Source organism: Electrona antarctica (assembly GCF_951216825.1).
Source record: "Electrona antarctica genome assembly, chromosome: 20".
Lineage (NCBI taxonomy): Eukaryota > Metazoa > Chordata > Actinopteri > Myctophiformes > Myctophidae > Electrona > Electrona antarctica.
Genome location: NC_136801.1, coordinates 16,645,104 through 16,668,769, shown reverse-complemented (window position 1 = coordinate 16,668,769; position 23,666 = coordinate 16,645,104). Strand labels below are relative to the sequence as shown.

The window sequence follows — 23,666 nt, the reverse complement described above, 5'->3', positions numbered from 1 at the left end:
CAAAAATATCTACACGCTTGGACAGGACAGCTGGCATAGCGGTCCAGGCACCTAGTGTAGGCTCAATGTAGCCTGACAGCACGTCGCGGGTTCGAGTCCCGATCCCGACGACCTTTGCTGCGTGTCACTCCCCATCTCTCTCTCCCCGTCTCCTGTCAAACTACTGTCCTATCAATAAAAGGCATAAAATCCCCAAAATACATCTTAAAAAGAAGAATAATAATAAAATCTATGTTCAGCCGTCTTCACCGAGTGCTCGCCTATTTTCGGCAGATTTTCGCCTATTATGACAGGCCCAGAATAGGGACACTCGGGTTCATGCGGTTAAATAAGTCATGACAACCAAATTGCACTCTTGCACTCAGCAGACCGTCAGTGTTTGTGATTACACACGGAACGGAACACAGGGAGATGCAGTCTCCCTGAGGAAACCACAGGCCCTGGCCTGACCAGACCGCAGGGAGACCGGTTAGTAGCCTTCACCCTCTAATCAGCCAAGGAGCCCTATTAAGCAAGACGAAAAACCCATGCGGTAATACAGATTTCGCCCTCGCTCTGCGCCTTTTCGTATTATGGAAGCCGTGGTGAGCGCTCACTCATATGGAATACCACGTTCCTGCATAATTTAGCATTGGGGGAGTGTCCATATGTTAATTATTTTCGCTTTGCGCTAATTTGCTATTAAGCCCCTTGACCTAAAAACACTCAGCGCATACCGATTCCGCCTGGGTCTGACCACGTCTTAAAAGCAAAAAGCACTGTTTCATTTTACACTTGAGCGGCTCTGGAGTGCTGCTGGAGTGTTGCCATGTCTGTTTATTATAAGCGGCTTCTTTTTCTGCAAAGATGCTTGTAAATATTGGTAGTTGTGGTTGCTTTTCTTGTTTCTAAAGTGCTTATTTGGGCTTTTCTCCTAATGTTGTTTAAACCAGTGATCCTCACACAGCGACATTCCCATGTCAAGGACCCACAGATTAATGCATTTGCCCAACTAAGCCAGTGACCCCCATGACAGATTTGTGTTTTTAAATGTTTCAATAACATTTTTCAAAAATATTCCACAATTGTCACTTTTTTCAAAGATTACTTTTGAAAATAGCAGATCTACCAGCTCACAATGCATCACATTCATTCATTAAAACAATGAACTCTGACTGCAGGGGGATATATATTTATAATGATCATTCTAACAATGTGCAAGAAAATATGTAAAAAGAAGGAAGAACTTTATATTTGTGGACAATCAAAATATGCTGGAAATTTTAATGTGGTGTCATTAAAAGGAATCTTGATATGGCAGACTCACTATCTAGAAAATAAAAACATGGCACTTCATTTAAAATAGGTTGTAGACCCCTGTTATATGCGATTCTTTTGGGAGTATGTTTATAGACCTATTTACTTGTTTCTATGACACATGGCAACAGCGAGTTTTCTGGCTTTCTCGTTGAGATTATAAAGGGTCACATATCGCTCATTTCTCAACCTTTTTTAGAAATTAAAACATCTCCATACTCATTGGGAGGTTTGCTTTCATACGCTGTATCACACCCGACTCAATTCTTCTTCAATAATATGCTACGAGCGAAGACCATAACATTGGGGCCGCAGCAATACGCATGGCGCACGTATGGCATTTCAACTCATTCCTTCGTCGTGACTTGAATGAAATAAAATAAAATAAACGTTATTTTACTGGTGTTTTTCAATATAAACAAATAAAGAGCGTGTGTGCAACAGTCAGTGCATATACGTGCATGCACTATAGGCTATATTTCCTCCTTGTCGGGATGGTGAGCTGAGCTCTTCACAGCCCGTTTGTCTTTCATATTATTCTTATAATATTTGATATTATAAACACTCATGGTTCTCTCATTTCTCAACCGTTTTTTAAAATGTAAAAATCCCCATATTCCTTAGGAATCTTGCTTTCATTCGCTGTATGGTACATGGTTCTATTTTTATCGAATTAAACAATATCAAACGAACTTGTATGTTCGGGGGTTAGACGATTCTGGGAACATTACGCATGGATTGCCAATTTGCCAGCCAATGCTGCGTATCTACTCGCAGTTCCATTCCGATCTGAAAGGTATATGTAGGTGCCATTTCAAAGTCTTAGTTATTCATTTATGAATCAAATGAACTAGAATAAAGATTTTTACAGCTGTTTTTCATGCTTAGAACAGAAACAAATTAAGTGACGATGTGCGTATATCTCCCTCCCTTAGCATATGGCTGCGCCGCTGTAATGACTTTCCAGTGAAAACTGCAAGTTACTTAACAAAATAGAGACATAGGCCTACAAGCTATGCACATCATGGCTGTGACAGCTTGTGGATCTGTTCTTTGGAGGCATAAAGGTGACAGCATGCAGTGCAATATGAATAATTAACCCAAATGTGACAAAGTCATGTCATGTCTATGGTGCCAGTCTGCAGAAATGTAATACCACTTGCCGAAAAGGGCGCATCATCAGCTGGTGTCGTAAAGAGAATAGTACGGACATGTTCATTGGGTAAGCCTCAAAACTCCCTTAAACACTCCCATGACTAATTCAAGGCCGTTTTGCTCACACCACGGGGTGTCGAAAGCGCTTCTTACCTGGCCCATAATTGTAATATGACATTGCACCCGCCCCCACGTCTTAAAAACTGTAAAATTATATGTAATTAGATTCCACTTGCTTAATAGGGCCCAAGGTGTTTTAAGTCACCCTTCTCTTTGTGCCCACGGCACAAATATAGAACCATCAAACATTCAGACGCGACATTGCCGAGATGGCGTGCAGCCACAATCACAGTCCTTTTGGTATTTGTTTTGTTTTCAGAGAGAGAGAGAGAGAGAGAGAGAGAGAGAGAGAGAGAGAGAGAGAGAGAGAGAGAAAAGAACACAGTGTATGGCTCTGTGTTCTTTTTGGAGCTCTCTGTGGGACAGTAATAATATTATAGTCCCACAGAGAAATCCTAGTACAGGAGAGAGGACTACTATGCCTGTCGGGTCCTTCAGGCGGTGGGAAGGGAGCCTGCTGGACTTGTCTTACTCTGAAAAATCACTTAGCACAATAAGATGTAATATGCTACAATACATGTAAGAGTTGGGTTTCTTCTTAATACATTACTGTTCATACTATTACTATAATTAATTACCCCAAAGGTCTGGTCTGCTTATGTCTAGGTCATTTTGGGAGACACTGGGAACGTTCCAGGTATAAATCCCCTTTAGCATAAAAAGCAGTGGTGAAATGGATGGAAATAATTAGCGTTCTCAAAGTGCTATTTGAATGTGCTTTTTACAGCTGTCATCATAGCGTATTTGATGATTTATACAGAACCATTAGAGGAGAAATTACAAACCTAGCTAGCCCCAACTTTGGCCCCTGGCAGAGGTCTGGATACAGCAGAGCAACCCCCTCGTTATAATATCAGTCTCGTAGATGGCCAGCTATCTCAATTCACACCCACAACTTATAAACGACACTACAGCGCTGCTAAAACACAGAACGAACGTAATCAACACCCACAATGTGGTACAAACATCGCACATCGTAAAGAAAGACGCGCTTCAGATGTTCTCTGGAACCCATATGACTCAGACAAGGCGGTGAGAGGAGAAATGCGCGTGACGTGAAACACAATAACAGGACCAGATGATCATCAGGCTGGCCAGGCCCGGGTGTAAATCACATTATGGTTGCGGGAGATCGTGACCCAAACATCAGAGGCAGAGAGGAGAGGGCGGCCGGAGCAGGAAACGCCTGCGACAATGTGTGCAAGCAGAAGAAGAAGGGGGGGAGAACATTCCTCTAAAAGCCACATTATTACGCACAGCAGCAGCAGCCCTATGCGGAACATGCATGAGAGAGGAGGCACGGAACCAAAAATGGCTTAGGTGTGCTCCTCCCGCTTTCCCCCCGGGGTGTGGTTAGAGGAGCGCGCCGGCTTGGAGCCAAAACGGAGGTCTGAGCAAAAAAAGGAAAAAAAAACGCAAAGTGAAAATAGAGGCTGCCCAAGGGCCAGGACATGTCCCCGATCAGATCAAAGGTGGGTGGAGCCTCCGCACACAACAAAGGGTGGTGCCATGATGACAGACAGAGGGACAGAGAGACGGACGGACGGACGGACGGACAGACGGACACAGACGGACACAGACGGACAGACGTACACAGACAGATAGACAGACAGACACATTGCGTGTCTGACCGGGCTTGTAGAACATGTACGTGTACATTTACGTGGCATGTCTGACAGGGCAACCCGGTTCATCCAAGGCAACAAACAACAAATCAACAGATGCACCCCCCCAAAAAAAAACACACAAGAGGGAAACGGGGACAAGGAGGAGCGATAAAAAGCCGCACGGTATAGTGCCGCAGACAAGTCCAAGTTCAGCTGCCCACATGCGGGAAGCCCTGTCCAGTGGCAGGGCCTGGGGAATGCTTGGTATGGCAATCAGCAGGCGCTACAGACAAGACGCCCAGGAAGTCGAGGGAAAGGAGAGAGAGGGAGAGAGAGAGGGAGAGGGGGGGGGGGGGGGGGGGGCAATACGCTGCTACGGTCGGGGCACCCGGGGGTTGAGACAGACAGGGCCTGGCTGGCACTGGCCCGGCTTGTTGATGTCTGGGGTGTACAGTACGGCCGTGAGAGCATGTTAGGGATGAAAGAGCAACATCGCTGGACCGGGATAGAAAAAGGAAGCCATTGGCAGACACAAAGCCCAGACCCAGAAGCGGGCTGAAAATTACACGGAGCCAAGAAACGAGGGTAATTGTGGCCGGTTCGGTTATGCACGGCGCGTACAACTTCAAGGTCGCGGGTTAGATTCCCACAGGCTTCCCGAAGACGCCTCAGAATCATGTATGGGTACTTGTTCTCTGGTGTTGTGGGCAAACGGGCCAGAGGTCACGCAGAACGCTCTACTGTATATACAGTATAGGCGCCATTTCGTCACACGTCCGCTAGCCTGTTCTCACCAGATAACTGTAACGAGGTACTCACAAGAGGCTCCTTGTTTTTAACCAGGCGGATGATCTTCACCGAATCCTCGTCGTCTTCGATGTCCGGCAGAGGCGGGAGCTCGGGGTCGTAACTCTTCTTGGCCACTGTGTCGTGGACAGACAGGAGGCTCTGGGAGGAGGGATGGAGAGAGAGGAGAGAGAGGAGAAGGGTTATCATCGCTCCTCAGACCAACAGGACAGACAGGAGGCTCTGGGAGGAGGGACGGAGAGAGAGGAGAGAGAGGAGAAGGGTTATCATCGCTACTCAGACCAACAGGACAGACAGGAGGCTCTGGGAGGAGGGACGGAGAGAGAGGAGAAGGGTTATCATCGCTCCTCAGACCAACAAAAGGCCCTCAACTTGACCTAATCAGCGACTACGTGGAGTATGGCCCATGCGCTCCATCACCCGTTTCAACCTGTCGTTCTCTTTTTGTGCGCAGGCTGGAAGAGTAAAGGCAGAGAGCGGAGGGGAGGACGGTTATGGATTGGGGTGTCTGCCCCCGAGCGGTGTGTGATGGATTCGATGTACATTCAGGGCCAGTTGCTCCGGCTTACATGTGTTAATTGTCATTAGCCCGCAGCGCACCCCCTACCCCCTTGTCCTCTCCCCATACATCTTTCTGATTAAAGGCACCCAGCAGCCGGGGGCCCCAAAAGTGCTGCTCGACCCTATGAATCACTACTAGCACTAGTGCAGCAAGACAACGGGGGGCGCGTGGGGGGGGGGTTGTATGGTGGTATCTCACAGGAACGGCGAGCTGTTGTTGTGCGATGCTCCGCAGTGTAGGGGAGTCAAAGTAATGAAGTTCTCGGCCACCTCAGGTATTTAGCACATTGTAGGGAGCGGGAGAGAGAGAGAGAGAGAGAGGGATACAGAGAGAGAGAGGGATACAGAGAGAGAGAGAGAGAGAGAGAGAGAGGGATACAGAGAGAGAGAGAGAGACGGGACGCAGACAAGAATGATGCCATTGAGAGATTCATCTTTCAAACTATTTAACGGCTCTGTGTCCACACCGGGATGCAGCTGGAAGCGGGGCGCTTTTTTCCGTGATCGAGGAGGAGAGTGAAAAACATCTCTTCACCACGTGCCAGAAATATGGGGAGCGAGAGAGGGGGGGGGGGGGGGGGGGGGCTGGGGGGGAGAGACAGTGTGTGTTGGCGAGGGATCGAGGAGGATAGGAGCAGGAGAAGAAGAGTGCAGTGTTTTATGACAGAGGAGTGCGCTGCATTGCTGCGTTCAAGATGTTGCTAACTGGGAGCAGATGGGAGAGAGGACAGACGGCTGGAGCGTGTACACACATGCATGCTGTATGCACGCACACATACAAACATTACGCACACATGCACACTTACACACACGCATATACAGTACATGCACACGTACTGTGCATACACACATGCATACACAATTACACATACTGTATGTGTTTACATCCCACACCCTCTTTACCGATGCCATTCCTGTTAACAGAAACTCTGATGCCTCCCTTCTGTTTGTGGGGTTAACTTGAATATACACATTCATGTGCCACGAGCTCTATTTCTTAAACTGTTTTTATATTTTATAGGGACACCAGGTTGAAAGTGGTAAAAAAAAGAAGAAAGATGTCTTTTCTCTCTTTTCTACCCATAATTCTCCCTCCTCGACACTTGTTCGCTCTTCTTCCATGGTGTTTCTTTCCATAGCTGTCCTCCAGAAACAGCCAGGTGGATCCCTCAGGCCAGGCCAAGAGCGCACAACAGACCCGGCCTGGGCCTATAAATAGATGCTATGTGTTGAATTGCATGACGGACGGATGCTGTATTTTTATGGCGCTGAGCTATCTGCTGGAGCACTGCGGGAAAAAATGATGAAATGATAAAAATGTTTGCAGCTGAGGCCGACGATAAAGGGAAAGCGGATTTGGGAGAAACGGGATCCCCCGAAAGCCATTCTGGATGGATTACACAATATAAATTGTGGTTATAGCATTGTGTCATGCCATAAAGGGAGGGGGGATTGTGGACATTTAAGAGGCACAGCGCCTCTACAGTGTTTTTGATAGGGTCAATATAGACAAAATCTGATCGGATGATTTTATCTGCGAGGAGAGCGGTCCCTCGACATTACGCACACCGACACGGCGTGGATTCTATAATAGACTTATTCTCCTTGCCACTGAATGGGAGGGAGTCGTAGACTGCGGTCCGTTCAGAGCAGAATAAAATATTACAGAGCAAATATTTGCAGAGGAACGCTCCTGATCCTGTGGCTGCCGTCTCTTTTTCCATTTCGCCTTCGCTTTCTTCTGCTCCGCTTCTTTTTCTAGAGGCGGGGGCTCTTTTAATGTGGCGTCGTATCGAGTTCCCAGAGTTTCCGAAAACAGCAGCGGTTAAAGGGCGCCCGTGTCCCGGGGTGGTCAGGGTGGGGGGGTTTCGAGCCTGAGGTTGGACACGTGTGGCGTCGAGGACCCGAGTGATGGCGTTAGGCTGTCACTCACCTCACCGACGACTGCCAACACCTTAAGGGGTCATCCAGGCGTCAATCAAAGCCTGGCCCCCGACACAGTGGGGTGGGGTGGTGGGGGGAAGGGGGGTCCTAGGGGTCTGCACCTACATGTGGCCACTGTGGCGTCCCGTATCAGAAAATAAGTTGGTCGACGTGCTTTTACATTTAAAGCCATTTAAATCGACTGGAACAATCTCCCCAGTTCCCTCAGATCCATTAACTCCTTCAATATTTTTTAAAGTGTCTATCATTACTCATCTTCAAACACCCTGCTCCTGTTTCTAAATGCCTCTGATTGTTACTGATTGTACTGTCTCTTATATCAGGCTGCGAATTTACTATACTTCAACTTGCTGTCATTTAATTAAGGTGCATGTGCATGTTTGTACTCTACTCTGTGTATTCATCAACGGTGTTGTTAACGCATTTTGACCTGGGAACGATTCTACAAATACCTTCTAAATCCTGACAGTTTTCTGAAAAACCCATGTTTCTATGTCAGTCGTTCTCAAACATTTTCATGTCAAGGACCCCCAAGATTATATGTAATTGGCCGCCGACCCCCATCTGAAAGTATGTTGTTCCAGGGACCCCTCCCCAGAAGCAAAGATTTGAGTTAAAAACTTTGGCTGTGAAAGAATATATATATTCAAAGATTTGCGCCACATTTTGACGATTTTTCAAAAATAGCAGATCTACGAGCTTGTAGATCTGCTATTTTTCAGTAGCTAAAGTATAACATAATGCTTAAAACACCAAAAGGGGTTGCCGCCCAAAATGGGTTAATGCAGGATATCGCATTTGCATGTCTGTCATGGTTCTCGGCCATGCTCATCATCTTTACATATTTATATCATTACATGAATATATTGATTTATTGATACTATGCTGCGGGTGATCAGGGAGGGAGAGGGAGCGGCTAGTTTTAGGAGAGCGTTGTTGTTTGTTCTGTCCTAGATTATGTATGTATGAATGTACTTGTTGTATTGTGCTGTATGTTGCTGGACCCCCTCGAAAACTAGATGATACATCTCAAGGGGATATCCTTTTCTCAATAAAATATACAAGGTCACAAGGTTGAGGCCTATAGAAGGCAATCAACATATCCATCAACAGCCACGTGTCCAGTCCACTGAAGCCCTGCTCAGTGAACATGGACTGCTCTCATTAAAGCCTAGTACAGACCAAAGATTTGCAACTTGCACCATGCAACGCTGTCACGCACAGAACATAGCTGATCTACATCTGCTTTTTTGGGGCACAACATCATACGACTGACAAACACATAACAAAAGACAGAGAACTTTTCACCCTGATTACAGCTTTACATCGTTAAAAAAGCATCTTGGTCTTATGACAGTGTTAGACGGACATTGCGTTTGGCCTCCGAGTGCTATTTTCACTATTTAAAATGTTTTGTTGTTTTTTTTACATTTAGAATTTTGCCTAGAACGATGACATGCCCATAATAGTAATGTCAGGTTTAAAGTCCATCTGTGAGTTGCATAAATATAAATATAGGCATGAGATGCCTGAAGAAGGCCGAAAGGCCGAAACGTTGCTATGACTCTTTAAAATAAAGTTCTTGAACCAGCAAGTGGCAGTGTGTGGGTCTCTCCTCCTTCCTCATAACACATACTGTATCAGAACACAAACACACATGTACTGAGTCTGACACTGACACTCTCAATATATACAGTAGGTGTTTCTCCGTAGTACGTACACACGCACACACACACACACACACACACACACGCTCACGCTCACGCTCACACTCACACTCACACTCACACTCACACTCACACACACAAGCTGGCATGGATAAACACACTCACAGACACTAGTGTGCACTCACATATTCTCCCATGCTGTGTGTATTCTTCTTTGATCTCTCCCCCCACATAGCAAAAGATGTAGTTCTGTAGTTTGATAGACTATGGGCAGACTGTGCAGGTCAGAGCAGTATAATCTCAATGCCGGGATGATGTCTGGTCAGTTAATTTCAGGTGAAAAAAGAAAAAAAGATAGCCTCGAGCAGAGTCGGCTGAGATATTCTTCGTTGAGATTTCAGCCTAAAGGTAAGCCTTCTGGTAATGACCGGATAATTGTCTCTGGATAATTGTACGTTTCCGCTGGTATTGATCTTCAGTGGTTGTCGCTGGATAATTGTAAGTAACTGCTGGCAAACAGGTACGTCTTCTTGGAGATGAACTAAGCACTTGGTCAATGAATTTGACCGGACACCTGTTCACGCCGGGTCACGTGACATGATCCCAACTAATCCAACTGATTACTAATCTCTCCTGACTGAGCTATTTTTTACTGAGCTGTTTGGGTTATCCCTTCTAATCTCTCAGGTTCTTCTCTCCTACTGTAAGTGTTCTGGTCTGATTAAAGCTATACTGAGTTTTAGAAGAGTAACAGTTCACCAAACTCACAGTTCTGTCAGTTCCGAGATGTGATATTTTGTATGACGGTTCATTACTTTTTCGATATACAGTAGCGAAAAAGTAGAAATGCCAGAGAAATGTCCTTGATTTTGCACTATTAAACTTGGGAGATGCGTGTTATGTATTTAGGAGGAGTGGCTGAGATTGACACAAAACAAGTTTCTGGTCCACCTATACGTCAGTCCACCTTAAGATCAGTTCAGCTCATTGAATTAGCTTGTTATCTTTGTAACATCATCTCTGTGGGACTATGCTGGCTTTAACAAGATAGAGAGCCCATGGATATCATGTATTTACAAGCTTTGCACAATAGTTGTACTGTGAAAGAGTCTGAAACCACAATAGGTACAGTTCTTCAAATGGTGCAATATTATTAGGTATGCCGTTACACCCCTACCTTATCTTTGTCACATGACATTATCGTGATGAAGTTCCTGTTTACGAATTTGTTGGGGTAGGTGTGGAATCCCCCATACCCGTGTAAACAAACAAACACACACATACATGCACACACACACACAAATATCCAGACTAGATGGGTATATTCTGGGCTGTCCAGTTTTATACCCTGGGGCATAAACTGGACTAGCCCAGAAAACGCCCTGGGGTACAGAACAGCCTATAGCCCGGGTATAGTCTGGCCGGGGTTATTTTGGGCTGTTACACCGGTCAGCATAATGTGCTCCTTCAGGGTCATGTGTGCCAACTGTTATGAGTCAATTAAGAGCTTCGCCTCCTAATTGAATCTTAGAGCTGATATTATCCGTGTTAGAGCTCAGACCTGGACGCAGAGGGCAGAAGAAGGGGGGCGGGCTGGAGAGAGAGCGAAGGAAAGAAAGAAAGAGAGAGAGAAAGATGGAGGGATGAACAGAAAAGAGAGAATGAATGAATGAAAACGAGAAGAAAGAGGGGAAGCCTGGAGGTCTCGCCCTTGTTTTCCAGTCATCTGTCCTCTCTCTCTCTCTCTGGGTTGTGTGTTTGTGTTCATTAGACATAATAGGGATCATATAAAAACAGATCACTGTGCTTGTCCAAATAAACCTGCACATGCTTTCCTGGCATTGGCCTCCGGACCCTGTTAGCAGCAGCCAGTCCGCTCAGTTTACTACTGGCCCCATGCGGGCATGGGCCCTCCCTGCCCACTGGGGTGGCCACGCTTGCTGCTGTAGGCGGGCTGGGACGTAAAGACTCACACATTCACCCCCTCGCTGTAACCTCAGAACCCGCGTGAATGGCATACACACATCTATGTATGGATTGAATAAGAGTGTGTGCGCTGTGCGTGCATACATGGCGCACACGTGCGCACGCACACACACACACACACACACACACACACACACACACACACACACACACACACACACACACACACACACACACACACACACACACACACACACACACACACACACACACACACACACACACACACACACACACACACACACACACACACACACACACACACACACACACACCAGGGCAAGCGGAAACAGGCACCACCATCATAATTGGCACTTTCATCACTGTCAATATTAGTTTTTCTTACGCGGGTGGCTAATGCCGGCAAAAGTTGTTTTTTCATATGAGACTCATAAAAAGGGGACGGGGAAAGGGGAAGAGGGAGAGAGAGAGAGACAAAGAGGAAGAGGAAAGAGAGAGACAGAGAGAGAGAGAGAGAGAGACGGGGGGGCTGCTTTAAAGAGGCTGATTTATGTCCCCACCCAAGGAATGGATCATTTCAGCCATAATTGAGAGTGATACAGTTACTATCGCACAGAGACGCCATTCAAAGGCAGCAGCCACTGCCATCTGCTTGTGTTTTACACCCCCAGCCCTGTGATTTACACGGGAGGTGGGCTGGTACGGTACCGAGTGCCCCCCGGAGGACGGATGGGGGGGGACGGAGAATGGGAGCGAGAGAAAGAAAGAAATGTTAATGCTTCCAGTGCTTTGGGTCTTGAAGCCCACGGGCCCGTCTGTGCTTTGAGACTCTGTCAAAGGGAGCTGTGAGGGTCTTCCAAAACCTCAGCGTGTTACAGTCAAAACTCTCCCCCTGCCACAGCACTGGAACTAATCGATGGTGACCGGGTTGCTCCTGCAAGCAGCCTGTGCGAGCGCTTAACCCATTTAGGCCTGACCTCACAATTAAAAAAAATATATTCTAAATCCTCCAGTTTTCTGAAATAAATATTTTCACGATTTTTCAAAAATAGCAGACCTACAAGCTTGTAGCGTGCCACTCAGTGGCGCGCTATGAGCTTGTAGATCTGCTATTTTTCAATAGATCTGCTATTTTTCAATAGATCTGCTATTTTTCAATAGCCATAATTATAACATGTTTAAAACACCAAAAGGGGTTCCCGCCCAAAATGGGTTCCCGCCCAAAATGGGTTAACCGGCGAGCGGTTTCAAAATGTGCGAGCGCACACACACACAAAGACACATACACACACTCTACAGCTTTGCGGTGGAGACTCAAACCAGCGAATATAAAGTTCTCCATGAGAGTGGGGGTAGACAATGTGGAAGATGGCATGTGCACGTCTGAACATACACATGTATACATACAGCCACTGTGAATCGACTTGCTACCACTTCCAAGGTGTGGCCCTTGTTCCTCAAATCCGAGTGTAAATGCCTTTATCCAAGGTGCTTTACATTGATTGTGCATTACATTCACACATACATTCATACACCGATGCCGAAGGAAACAATGCAAGACACCAACCTACACATCAGGAGCAATTAGGGGTTCAGTGTCTTGCTCAAGGACACTTCGGGCACTTCGGGACTATGGGCAGGATATTTTACTAGCAAGCAGGTGCGTGTGCCGTGTGTGTGTGCCGTGTGTGTGTGTGTGTGTGTGTGTGTGTGTGTGTGTGTGTGTGTGTGTGTGTGTTTATATACTGTGTGTTTATATACTGTATGGCTGGACTGCACTCCTGCATTTCATTCTCTTTGCCTCTTCCACCACAGCTGTCAGGCGCTCTGATTGATGAGTTTCACAACCTCTCCATTTTGAGGGATCGACAGTTGGAGCCAGAAGGATTCGCTGCGAACGCCATTAAAACAGAATCGCCAGAGGTTCTGATGATGAGTAATGGCGGAACCCCTCTGTGTTGATGGAGACAAAGGAGATGTTTCTCAAGTCGTGAACTACAGTTTAGGAGGGTGAGTGCGTGATAGATTAAACTAATGTTCATTTGTCTACACAGCAGGGGAGCATGTGCATACATGTGAATGTGTGCTGGAGCTGTCTCTAGCCATTTATCTGTGGGTATATGAGAATGCATATCCGTTCAACGACTGTGCATGTGTGTCAGTGTTGCCGTGTATGCGCATGTGCATATGTGTCAGTGTTGCTGTGTATGCGCGTGTGCATATGTGTCAGTGTTGCTGTGTATGCGCATGTGCGTATGTGTCAGTGTTGCCGTGTATGCGCATGTGCATATGTGTCAGTGTTGCCGTGTATGCGCATGTGCTTATGTGTCAGTGTTGCCGTGTATGCGCATGTGCATATGTGTCAGTGTTGCCGTGTATGCGCATGTGCATATGTGTCAGTGTTGCCGTGTATGCGCATGTGCATATGTGTCAGTGTTGCCGTGTATGCGCGTGTGCATATGTGTCAGTGTTGCCGTGTATGTGCATGTGCATATGTGTCAGTGTTGCTGTGTAAGCGCGTGTGCATATGTGTCAGTGTTGCTGTGTATGCGCGTGTGCATATGTGTCAGTGTTGCCGTGTAAGCGCGTGTGCATATGTGTCAGTGTTGCTGTGTAAGCGCGTGTGCATATGTGTCAGTGTTGCCGTGTATGCGCATGTGCATATGTGTCAGTGTTGCCGTGTATGCGCATGTGCATATGTGTCAGTGTTGCCGTGTATGCGCATGTGCATATGTGTCAGTGTTGCTGTGTATGCGCATGTGCATATGTGGCCGTGTATGCGCGTGTGAATATGTGTCAGTGTTGCCGTGTATGCGCGTGTGTGTCAGTGTTGCCGTGTATGCGCGTGTGTGTCAGTGTTGCCGTGTATGTGCGTGTGCATATGTGTCAGTGTTGCCGTGTATGTGCGTGTGCGCCTCATTCAATCTTCATGGATTCCACTGGTCTGGGCCTCAGCCTCCTGGATGGCAAGTCTCCTGACCCCCTGCTGTTTGACATGAAGGGGGGGGGGGGGGGGGGGGGGGGCAGGCGCTGTATACCCTGAGCTGTTGTTTCTGGCTGCAGGAGGCGAATGTGTGTGACGGCCACGCGTTACAGATGTGCCTGTCCAACTCTCCCCCCTCCTCCCCCCAGCGTCCTTCCATCTCTCAGTCACAGTGCTGTCAGAGACACCACCTGGGAGCCCTGACGGATGGCCGGGCTTATGTATTTGGACAAAACGTGTAAAAATATATATTGAAGCTGTCCGTTTCTGGCTAACGAGACCGAGTGCAACAGCCAAGATGACTGAGGAAGGGGCCTCGAGCTCGCTCGCTGCGCTGACTAGTTTGTGTATGTTGCGTTAACAGTGTGATCATGAAAACGGTTTAATGTCAGCATTAAGCCGTGTTCAGCTGTTCAGCCCTGCTTCATGATAGTAAAGCATAAGCCATACTGGAGTCAGTTAATCGTACTATACAGACTGAGGCGTCTATTTCTGCCTTTTATATCATCAATTGATCTTTACAAATAGTTGTGATAATATATTGACTATTTAATGAATATAGGTTGATTTTAGTCACTATATCGGGGACCACTGTTCTAGGTATTACTGTTTATTGTCCTTTATATCACATTAGACTTGTGTGATTCTGTCTGCAAAATTCATATCCCTGAGGATTTCTGACTGACTGGCTGACATTTCATTTGAAGTGTACTCTGTTATTCTGAGTGGTTGTGCAACAACACAATGGGGCAGGATCTTGTAAGCAACATTTATTTTTCCCGCACCATGGACATAATCACATAACAATCTAGTCTTTATTTGACATGTTCTTGAGTAATTACTATATACGCGTTCCGGTTTGATGGATGTCAAACTTACCTTGACATGGGGATTGGCCAGCAGTGTGAGGAGCTCTTTGATGTCACCATTGGCTGCTTTCTCCTGGAGCGCCTCAGAGAGCTAGAGGAGAGAGAGAGAGAGAGAGAGAGAGAGAGAGAGAGAGAGAGAGAGAGAGAGAGAGAGAGAGAGAGAGAGAGAGAGAGAGAGAGATTTGTTTTACTCATTTGTAAAGAGATGAATTAAAGAGACTAAGTACCAGTGATAGAAAACAGCAGACATGCAATACTAACACAAGAAGTGATTTAGGAGCATGCACTGATTTATCCAACCGGAGCTCCTCGGGCAGGTCATTCCAGAGTGGAGAAGCCCCGACGGCAAAGGCTCCATCACCCTTTATCTAAAGCTCCAGAACTACCAGAAGGTTCCTCCCTAAGGACCTCAGGCTATGCACAGGTTTGTTTAAGTGCCTTAAGAGTAATACGCAAAAACAAAAAACAGACAGGGAACCAGAGTAACATGACACGTAACACTTTGCACCTAAATCCCATATACAAGACTTTGTGTTTTCTTGTGCTTTCTCGCACCATAACTAACGTCCATAGCATATCACGTGCAGTATGTATATCTGCTGCTCACGCATATAATCTTACCTCAGGTACTATGTGTAAATATGTACTGTACATGATTTGTTGTTTCTTTGATTCATCTCACCCCCTTCTTCTTATTGCCTTTCGTTTTTAATGGAAAGCACAAAAATGAATTTAACCCACTTTTTTTTACTTCTGTAAACCTATGATGTGACAAGAAAAACTGATTTGGATGTTCTCTTCTCCAGATTTGAGTTCAAACTGAACAGACTAGCTGCAGTGTTTCATAGAATTTGCAGCTTATCGAGTATCGAGCTTATAAGACATGTAAGAATCTGAATCAGCTTTATTTGCACTGCTTTACAGGTGTTTACAGGTGTAAAGCAGTACCTGTTATGTGACAAATGAACAGAAATTCTATTTCCAAATTATTTTTTTAATATGTGCGCTCCATTGTTTTATAGTTTATTATTCTGAGAGAAGAGAGAGGATAAAGGTAGAGTGAAAGCAAAGGGAAAGAGAGAGAAAACAAGTTAAACAGAACAAGTAAAGGTATAGATAGCGAAAGTGAAAGCAAAGGTGAGGGAAAACAAAAGTAGCAGCAGGTAGAGTTTTTCTTAAGGTGCCGTTTAAAGACCGTTTTGTGCAGAATGGAAAAACCACCAGGTGGTGTTCATGCCTTTTTCATTCAACCGTCTGATTGTAGAAACTGTTCAGATATCGTGTGTTCAGGCATTTGATGAACAGATTGTCGCGTGAACAGATAAGATAGCGGCACAATAGTGAAGTGCAAAGAAGAAGTGCAAACAAGGAAACTCTTCTCCACTTTCTCCTCCCTCCTTAAACCCCCTCCCCCCACTCAACCCTCATCCCTCACCGCGGAGGCCTTTGCCAACTACTTCGAAAAGAAGGTTGATGATATCAGTAGCTCCTTTACCCCCCTCCCCCATAAAGAAGCACTCGACTCAACCAATGCTAACCATAACATACCATGCATGTCCTCCTTCTCTCCTCTATCCCCAGATGAGGTCCTGAAACTAGTCACATCCACTAGACCTACCACCTGTCCTCTTGACCCCGCCCCGTCTCCAATCTTCCAGACCATCGCACCTGACTTGCTCCCCTTCATCACTTCCATTATCAACACCTCAGTAACCTCAGGCTGCGTCCCATCTGCCTTCAAGTCAGCCAGGGTATCACCACTCCTCAAAAAACCAACTCTTGACCCCTCAGATGTCAAGAACTACAGACCGGTATCACTCCTTTCCTTTCTTTCCAAAACCCTTGAACGTGTTGTCTCTAACCAGCTTTCTCTCCATCTCTCAGAGAACAACCTGCTGGATCCCAACCAGTCAGGATTCAAGAAGGCACACTCCACGGAAACTGCACTCCTCGCAGTCACAGAAGCACTACATGCTGCCCAGGCTGCTTCCCACTCTGCAGTCCTGATTCTCCTAGACCTATCGGCGGCATTTGACACAGTGAACCACCAGCTGCTCCTAGGCACCCTAGCTGATCTAGGCATAGGCGGGACGGCGCTGAAGTGGTTCTCCTCCTACCTCTCTGACCGGACTTACCAGGTTTCTTGGAAAGGTTTGCTATCACCCCCCCGCACCCTCCAAACTGGGGTCCCACAGGGATCTGTACTTGGTCCCCTCCTCTTCTCACTGTACACTAAATCCCTTGGCACCATCATCTCTGCTCACAATATATCCTATCACTGCTATGCCGATGACACACAACTGTTTCTATCCTTCCCCCCCTCTGCCACCCAGGTAGAAGAGCGCATCACTGCATGCCTGGCTGACATCTCACAGTGGATGTCTTCCAACCACCTCAAGCTGAACCCAGACAAGACTGAGCTTCTGTTCTTCCCAGCTAAGTCCTGCCCTATGCGGGAGCTAACTATCTCCGTAGACAACGCCCTGGTAAAGTCTGTCCCGACAGCCAGGAACCTTGGTGTTGTCCTGGACAGTCAGCTCTCGTTCAAAACACACATCACAGCTGTCACTAGATCCTGTAGGTTTACACTCTACAACATACGACGAATTAGACCGTTCCTCACCCAGGAGTCAGCCCAGCTCCTAATCCAGACAACAGTCTTGTCAAAACTTGACTATTGCAACTCCCTCCTTACTGGCCTACCGGCATGTGCACTTAAGCCCCTCCAACTGATCCAAAATGCCGCAGCACGCTTGGTCTTCAACCAGCCAAAATTCTCACACGTCTCCCCCCTTCTCCGCTCGCTCCATTGGCTCCCGGTCGCTGCCCGCACAGAATACAAAACTCTGATGCTGGCATTCAAAGCAACCAAAGGCATGGCCCCCCCATATCTCACAAGTATGATCGTACCCTACAAACCCTCCCGCTCACTCAGATCAGCCAACGCAGGGAAGCTGGAGGTACCTTCACTAAAAACGCCGGGACAACGCTCCACACGTCCCAAACTCTTCTCCCTTCTGGCTCCAAAACTATGGAATGCACTTCCCATTGCAGTCAGAACTGCAGCCTCACTCCCAATCTTCCGCCGTAGTCTGAAAACCCACCTCTTCAGACTCCACCATGGCCCGTAGCACTTGCCCTAGCCTAGCCCCTTAGATAGCACATTATGTAGACTTAGATAGTATTTTAAACAGACTTATAGCTTGTTATGTAGACAGCTCTAGAATTGCACTTTATGTAGTCATAGCACTTTATAGTACACATGTATAATATATTATATAGTATAGTATGTATAGTTTACATAGATACTCCACTGTTACGTTCTTAGTTTACGCATGATTCATGATAACTACTTTTTATACATGTGATGTATGCCATGCTTTTTGTTTTTGCTTAATGTAAGTCGCTCTGGATTAAGAGCGTCTGCTAAATGCCTAAATTGTAAATTGTAAATTGTAAATTGTAAGAACAATGATGGAACTGATCCTGGATTAAACATGTGCACGAACAGGGTGGAATGGATGGAGGAAAGTGTCAGGAGTGATTTGTGACAGAAGGGTACCAGCCAAGAGTGAGAGGGGACAGTAGTGGGATTAGCCATGCTGCATGGCTTGGAAACGGTGGCACTGATGAAGACACTGGAGCGGGAGCTGGTGGTATGGCAGAATTGAAGATGCTACAGTATGATTCTCATTAGGAGTGATTTACAATCAGACATGACTATATTAGAGGATCAGCCCAGTGAATGACAGATTTGACAGATCCCAGCTTAGTGAATGAGGCCCATGGTCACCAAACACACCTAGGATTTGTCAAATATGTTGCAAATCACTCCAAAGCAGTCCTATATATGCCATTGCCAACCCACTGATGTAATCTATTGATATACGAATATTATGATCATTGGTGTAAAATACTGCACTCAAATAAGAAAAGCAAGCACGGCATTCATTAAAGACTGTTTGTGAATCTAATAAGTGCAGACTCTTTAAATCCTGACTGAAAATGTCCAAATATATTATTGTCACGGCTGCCAGAAGTTGCGACAAGACTGTCTTTTCCAGAATGTTTGAAACGAATGGCAATTTAGAATGTTGGCCTTTAACTGTTGTAACGAATGGTTGGGTCAAGACCAGGATTGCTTATGTCTTTAGTGGAGGGCCTGTTCAAAAGGCCAGCATACCAGCAGCAGGCCAAAACGACTAGACGGAGATGATCAGGATTATGACTGTAGCCCATATATTATACAGTTCGTAGTGTAGCCACAATGCTCCATGATGCCGTAGACATGGCCAAAAGACCTCGTCTCAATCCCAGATGAAAAGACCATCTTCCAGGGATGCGAAGAACAAAACAAAAAAAATGTTCCATTGGAGTTTATATGAAAACAAAAAAAGAAAAGAAAAAGAAACTGTCTCTAAACACTGGACCCTTGATGGACCACATTAATGACAGATCTCCAGGGTTGGGGGGAGCTGGGAAGGGAAGGGGGAGGTAGATCTGGCTCCTCAACCCCTCTAACTAACCTCCTCCTGGGCAGAGCAGGCCGTGATTTATGGGTGAACCTCCTGGATGTGGAAGAGTGTGGAGTGTGTGTGTTGGGCCCAGGGAGCAGCGGTGAGCAGCCCACAATACAAAGAGCCGCTTGTCGAGGAGCGGGATCAACGTCTGCTCAGCGAGGGCCGGTGAAAAATCACAGGGGTCCTGAGAATCCTCCCTCCCTCCCCTGCCCTGCGGAGTGCTGGCAGGGTCTGGAGGTCTGTGTACTATATACAGCGGTGAAAAAAAGTACTCACAATTTTTACTTAAGTAAAAGTATCAAATCAATACTGCAATACCGGAAATACTCCGAAACAAGCAATAGTCCGGAATTAAAAATTTACTCATGGAAAAGTACGAAAAGTAAAAGTACTTATTGTGCAGAGTGTCCCACTCCTGATGCATTGTGAGCTTGTAGATCAGCTATTTCTTTAATAGCCGAAATGTATGTAGGGCTGAAGTGTAATAATGTATGTAATAATAATCAAAATCTACAAAGTAACTAGTAACTACAGTTTTCAAATAATTGTAGTGGAATAATAGTACAATATTTGGATCCGATATGTAGTGGAGTAGAAGTCAAAGTATTGGAGATTGGAAATATAAGTAAAGTAGAAATACCTCAAAAGTGTACTTAAGTACAGTACTTAAGTATAGTACTTAGTTACTCTCTACCACCGACAGATCCCGTGTCTAGGGGAGACGTGAGTTTGACAAGATCTAAATGTCTCAATAGAAGAACAGGGAGACCAACCCAATTGCTTCCAACCTGGAAGTCACTGTAACAATTTTCACACAATTTCCAAAATGAGTCCAAAATAGCAAAAATAATACATCTACAAGCTTGTAGACACTGTCACATCATGAGATATTAAAGGGAATAAGACCACTATTCTGGAGGTTTGGGTTGTTTTCTTACCATGTAATGAAATTAAATGAAATGAAATGAAATGAAATGAAATGATTACTATATTTACCCAGGGTATCTGGGCTAAGCTCAAGAACTTGTTTCCAGCCAGGCCCTGCTCATAGAACATTTCATCGTAGTGGTTCAATGCCTTGTTCAAGGGCACTTCTTCTATGAATTATTTCGCTCCGTTGTGCAGTTATTAAGTAAATTAAGAAATAAAAATAGGGTCTCATTGACTTCCATTGTAACGGGGAAACAGCTCTCAAAGTCACTCTTTTTAGCACATAACCAAATGCAACAAAAGCTGATTCATGTACAGTACACCATGAGCATGCGTGTGGCTGTATTGTGTGCGCACAGCCCGGGTGTACACGTGCACACATGTGTGAGGTGTGTGTTACAGTATGTGTATATGCACACTCACACATGTACACTATGTTGTGTACAGTTTGAGGCAAAGGAGCAATTTGAGGTAGATAATGCAAACACATGTGTGTGCATGTACTGTGTGTGTGTGTGTGTGTGTGTGTGTGTGTGTGTGTGTGTGTGTGTGTGTGTGTGTGTGTGTGTGTGTGTGTGTGTGTGTGTGTGTGTGTGCGTGCGCGCGTGCGTGCGTGCGTGCGTGCGTGCGTGTAGTTCAAACATCGTCCACTTTCCACTGTGACACTTTCCAACAATCTTAGGGGGGGAAAAAAGAAGGGGAAAGCGTCTGCTTGTTTGACTGATGACCCGACGTGTGAGGTGAGAGGGCAGGAGAGGTGAGGGGCAAAATGGGGGTTAAGGAGGGGGCAAGTCACCTCCCCTACTGACGGGAGCACGCGCCGGGGCGGGACGTGTCTTTCCACTTTGTCCTGACCTCCCCCAGGGAGGGAGAAAGTAGGAGAGAGACAGAGCGGCTTGGGGGGGGGGGTTGGGGGCAGGCTAACCGATGTAGCCACAATGGTCAATGTTACCCATGTTGAACCCAGCTCAGCCCCCGGACTACTTTAATTGATGAAGACGAGAGGAGCAGCTATGACAAATACAGGGGGTCAAAGAGTGGGAGGGTGTGAGGTGTGATGGACAGAGTGTAAATATGTGTAATGACTGTGAAGGAGAGTGGAAATAAAAGGGGGAGAAAGGATCAGAAACAGCAGGAGTAATAGACAAAGGCAGCCATACATTTCTGGCATCTTCTTCAGTTCCATTAACTCTGGTGTCCCTATTCCAATTCACCCTTTGTCAAGTCCCGCCCATGGTTGTGCCCCTCTTCGCACCCATTTGTTGCCGTTTCGTGGTTGGACAAAAATCCTTTCTCTCCATCCACTACCATTGAAATAACGTGTTTTTCAGTTGCTTCGTATTGATATTCTGTGCGTTCAATTCTTATTTTAAACGTGGTGTCAGTAAAAAGGAACATCACAGGCGCAGCATGGTGACTGGGCATATCATGTTTGTTTTGAGTTTTTTCCAAAAATGATGTTATAGCAAATTCAACATAAACAAGGCAGAACCAGGGCGGAACAAGTCAGAAAGAGCCTGCTGGTTAGTCAATCAGGGACCAATCAGAAGTCTGACAAAGGGTGAATTGGCGAACTTCCTGCAAAAACATTCTGCAAAAGCAAGTGACCTACAAGCTCACAATGTGTTGATCAAGGAGAATTGTAGAGCAGGGGTCATCACCATAGAGCAGGGGTCATCACCAGTCTTTGCCACGACCGTCCGTGTACGGACATATTTATGACCCCTGGTGTAAAAGCAAAAAAGGAGGAGGCCAAGTACAGACCGCTGTAGGAACCCAATCAACAAAGAATAATTATATGGTTTAAGTGCAGGTTATTGCATCCGGTAGCAGAATTAGCCCTTCACTAAGTTCCTCCCCAACCCATCCTTGTCCAATAGACACGTTAGCAGCGAAGAAAGCTTGACCTGCATAGCAACCGTTGCTAAACTATTTGGATTGGCATTGAACAATCGCTTTTTGGGGTGGGATTTAGTGAAGGGCTAATTCCCAAGGGAGGAAAGACAAAGCATTTTGACAACGCGCTGCGCTCTCTACCTTCGTGCTTCCATGTCAGGATCACTTTTTCCATCTGCCTCTCTCCTCTCTCCCTCCTTCTCCCTGTCTCTCTCCTCTCTCCCTCCTTCTCCCTGTCTCTCTCCTCTCTCCCTCCTTCTCCCTGTCTCTCTCCTCTCTCCCTCCTTCTCCCTGTCTCTCTCCTCTCTCCCTCCTTCTCCCTGTCTCTCTCCTCTCTCCCTCCTTCTCCCTGTCTCTCTCCTCTCTCCCTCCTTCTCCCTGTCCGTGACAGATGGAGGTAAAAAAAGAAAGAAAAGAAAGCTAACAGTGATGGTTGACACCGAAGGCTTTGCGCTTTTCAGTTCTTGAGAGACAGACGTTGGACCAGGCACTTCTGCTCTGTGCGTGCGTGCGTGCGTGCGTGCGTGCGTGCGTGCGTGCGTGCGTGCGTGCATTTAGAGTAGTCTAATGCCAGGTTGTCAGATTGTGGCGCTCACCCTGACCCTGAACGGCCTGCGGAGCATTACGTTACTTTAGACATTAGACACAAATCAAAAACCTGTGTTCCTCTTACACACACACATAAAACGTGTCACGGTTCCTGCTGTTAGGCAGATCCACGCATGCTGTGCTGCTCATGCTACATGGTCTGTAAGTGGCTGGCTCCAGTGCACAGACGATGCTCTATTGTTGAAGCAGGGGAGAGATTTTATTCATTCTGGGCATAGCACCATTTATGTGTTATCGTTTTATGTTATCGTTTATCGCGATGACAATGTTCACAATAATTGTCTCATCAATGACCTTCGTCATACACTGGGATTGATTCTCAACTCACATATCTCACACAGTCTAGACTCTAGAGCGAGCGCACCAGCAGATATGTAAACGGACTGTGTGTGCATCTTTGTTTCTTAAAAAGTCATTTTAGTGCAATTCTAACAGTTTTAATCATTATTTTAATTGTTGCAATAATGTCATTAATTGCAATTATTTCAGACACACCCCATATTCATTCTTTTTTCCCTTGCTTGGATGTTCTTTTCCGGATTTTAACCGGCAGCGTATGGGCCACACGACCCCCTCTCCAACCTTACAGATGCATGTAAACTACAGTGTGTGGAATGCACACACTGTGTGGCCTATGATGGACAGTACCATAAAAAACACCATTGGGTGGTGCCGGGGAGCCCGTAAGCATCAGTCAACATCACATTATGTTCACCTGCTCTGGTTTCATGTACGTTTATGTGTCTTGGACAGCA

The 23,666-nt window shown here is 46.2% G+C and overlaps 1 protein-coding gene across 1 annotated transcript in view; it reads right to left on the bottom strand.

The window, feature by feature from the left end:
* mpp7a (MAGUK p55 scaffold protein 7a) overlaps positions 1-23,666 on the bottom strand; it is a 171,172-nt gene that overhangs the window by 66,074 nt on the left and 81,432 nt on the right. Inside the window, exons 6-7 of the mRNA XM_079490163.1 lie at positions 14,967-15,047; positions 4,998-5,126 (exon numbers count right to left, since the gene is read on the bottom strand). Coding sequence (XP_079346289.1) covers positions 4,998-5,126; positions 14,967-15,047 — 210 coding nt within the window. The remainder of the gene's footprint in view (positions 1-4,997; positions 5,127-14,966; positions 15,048-23,666) is intronic.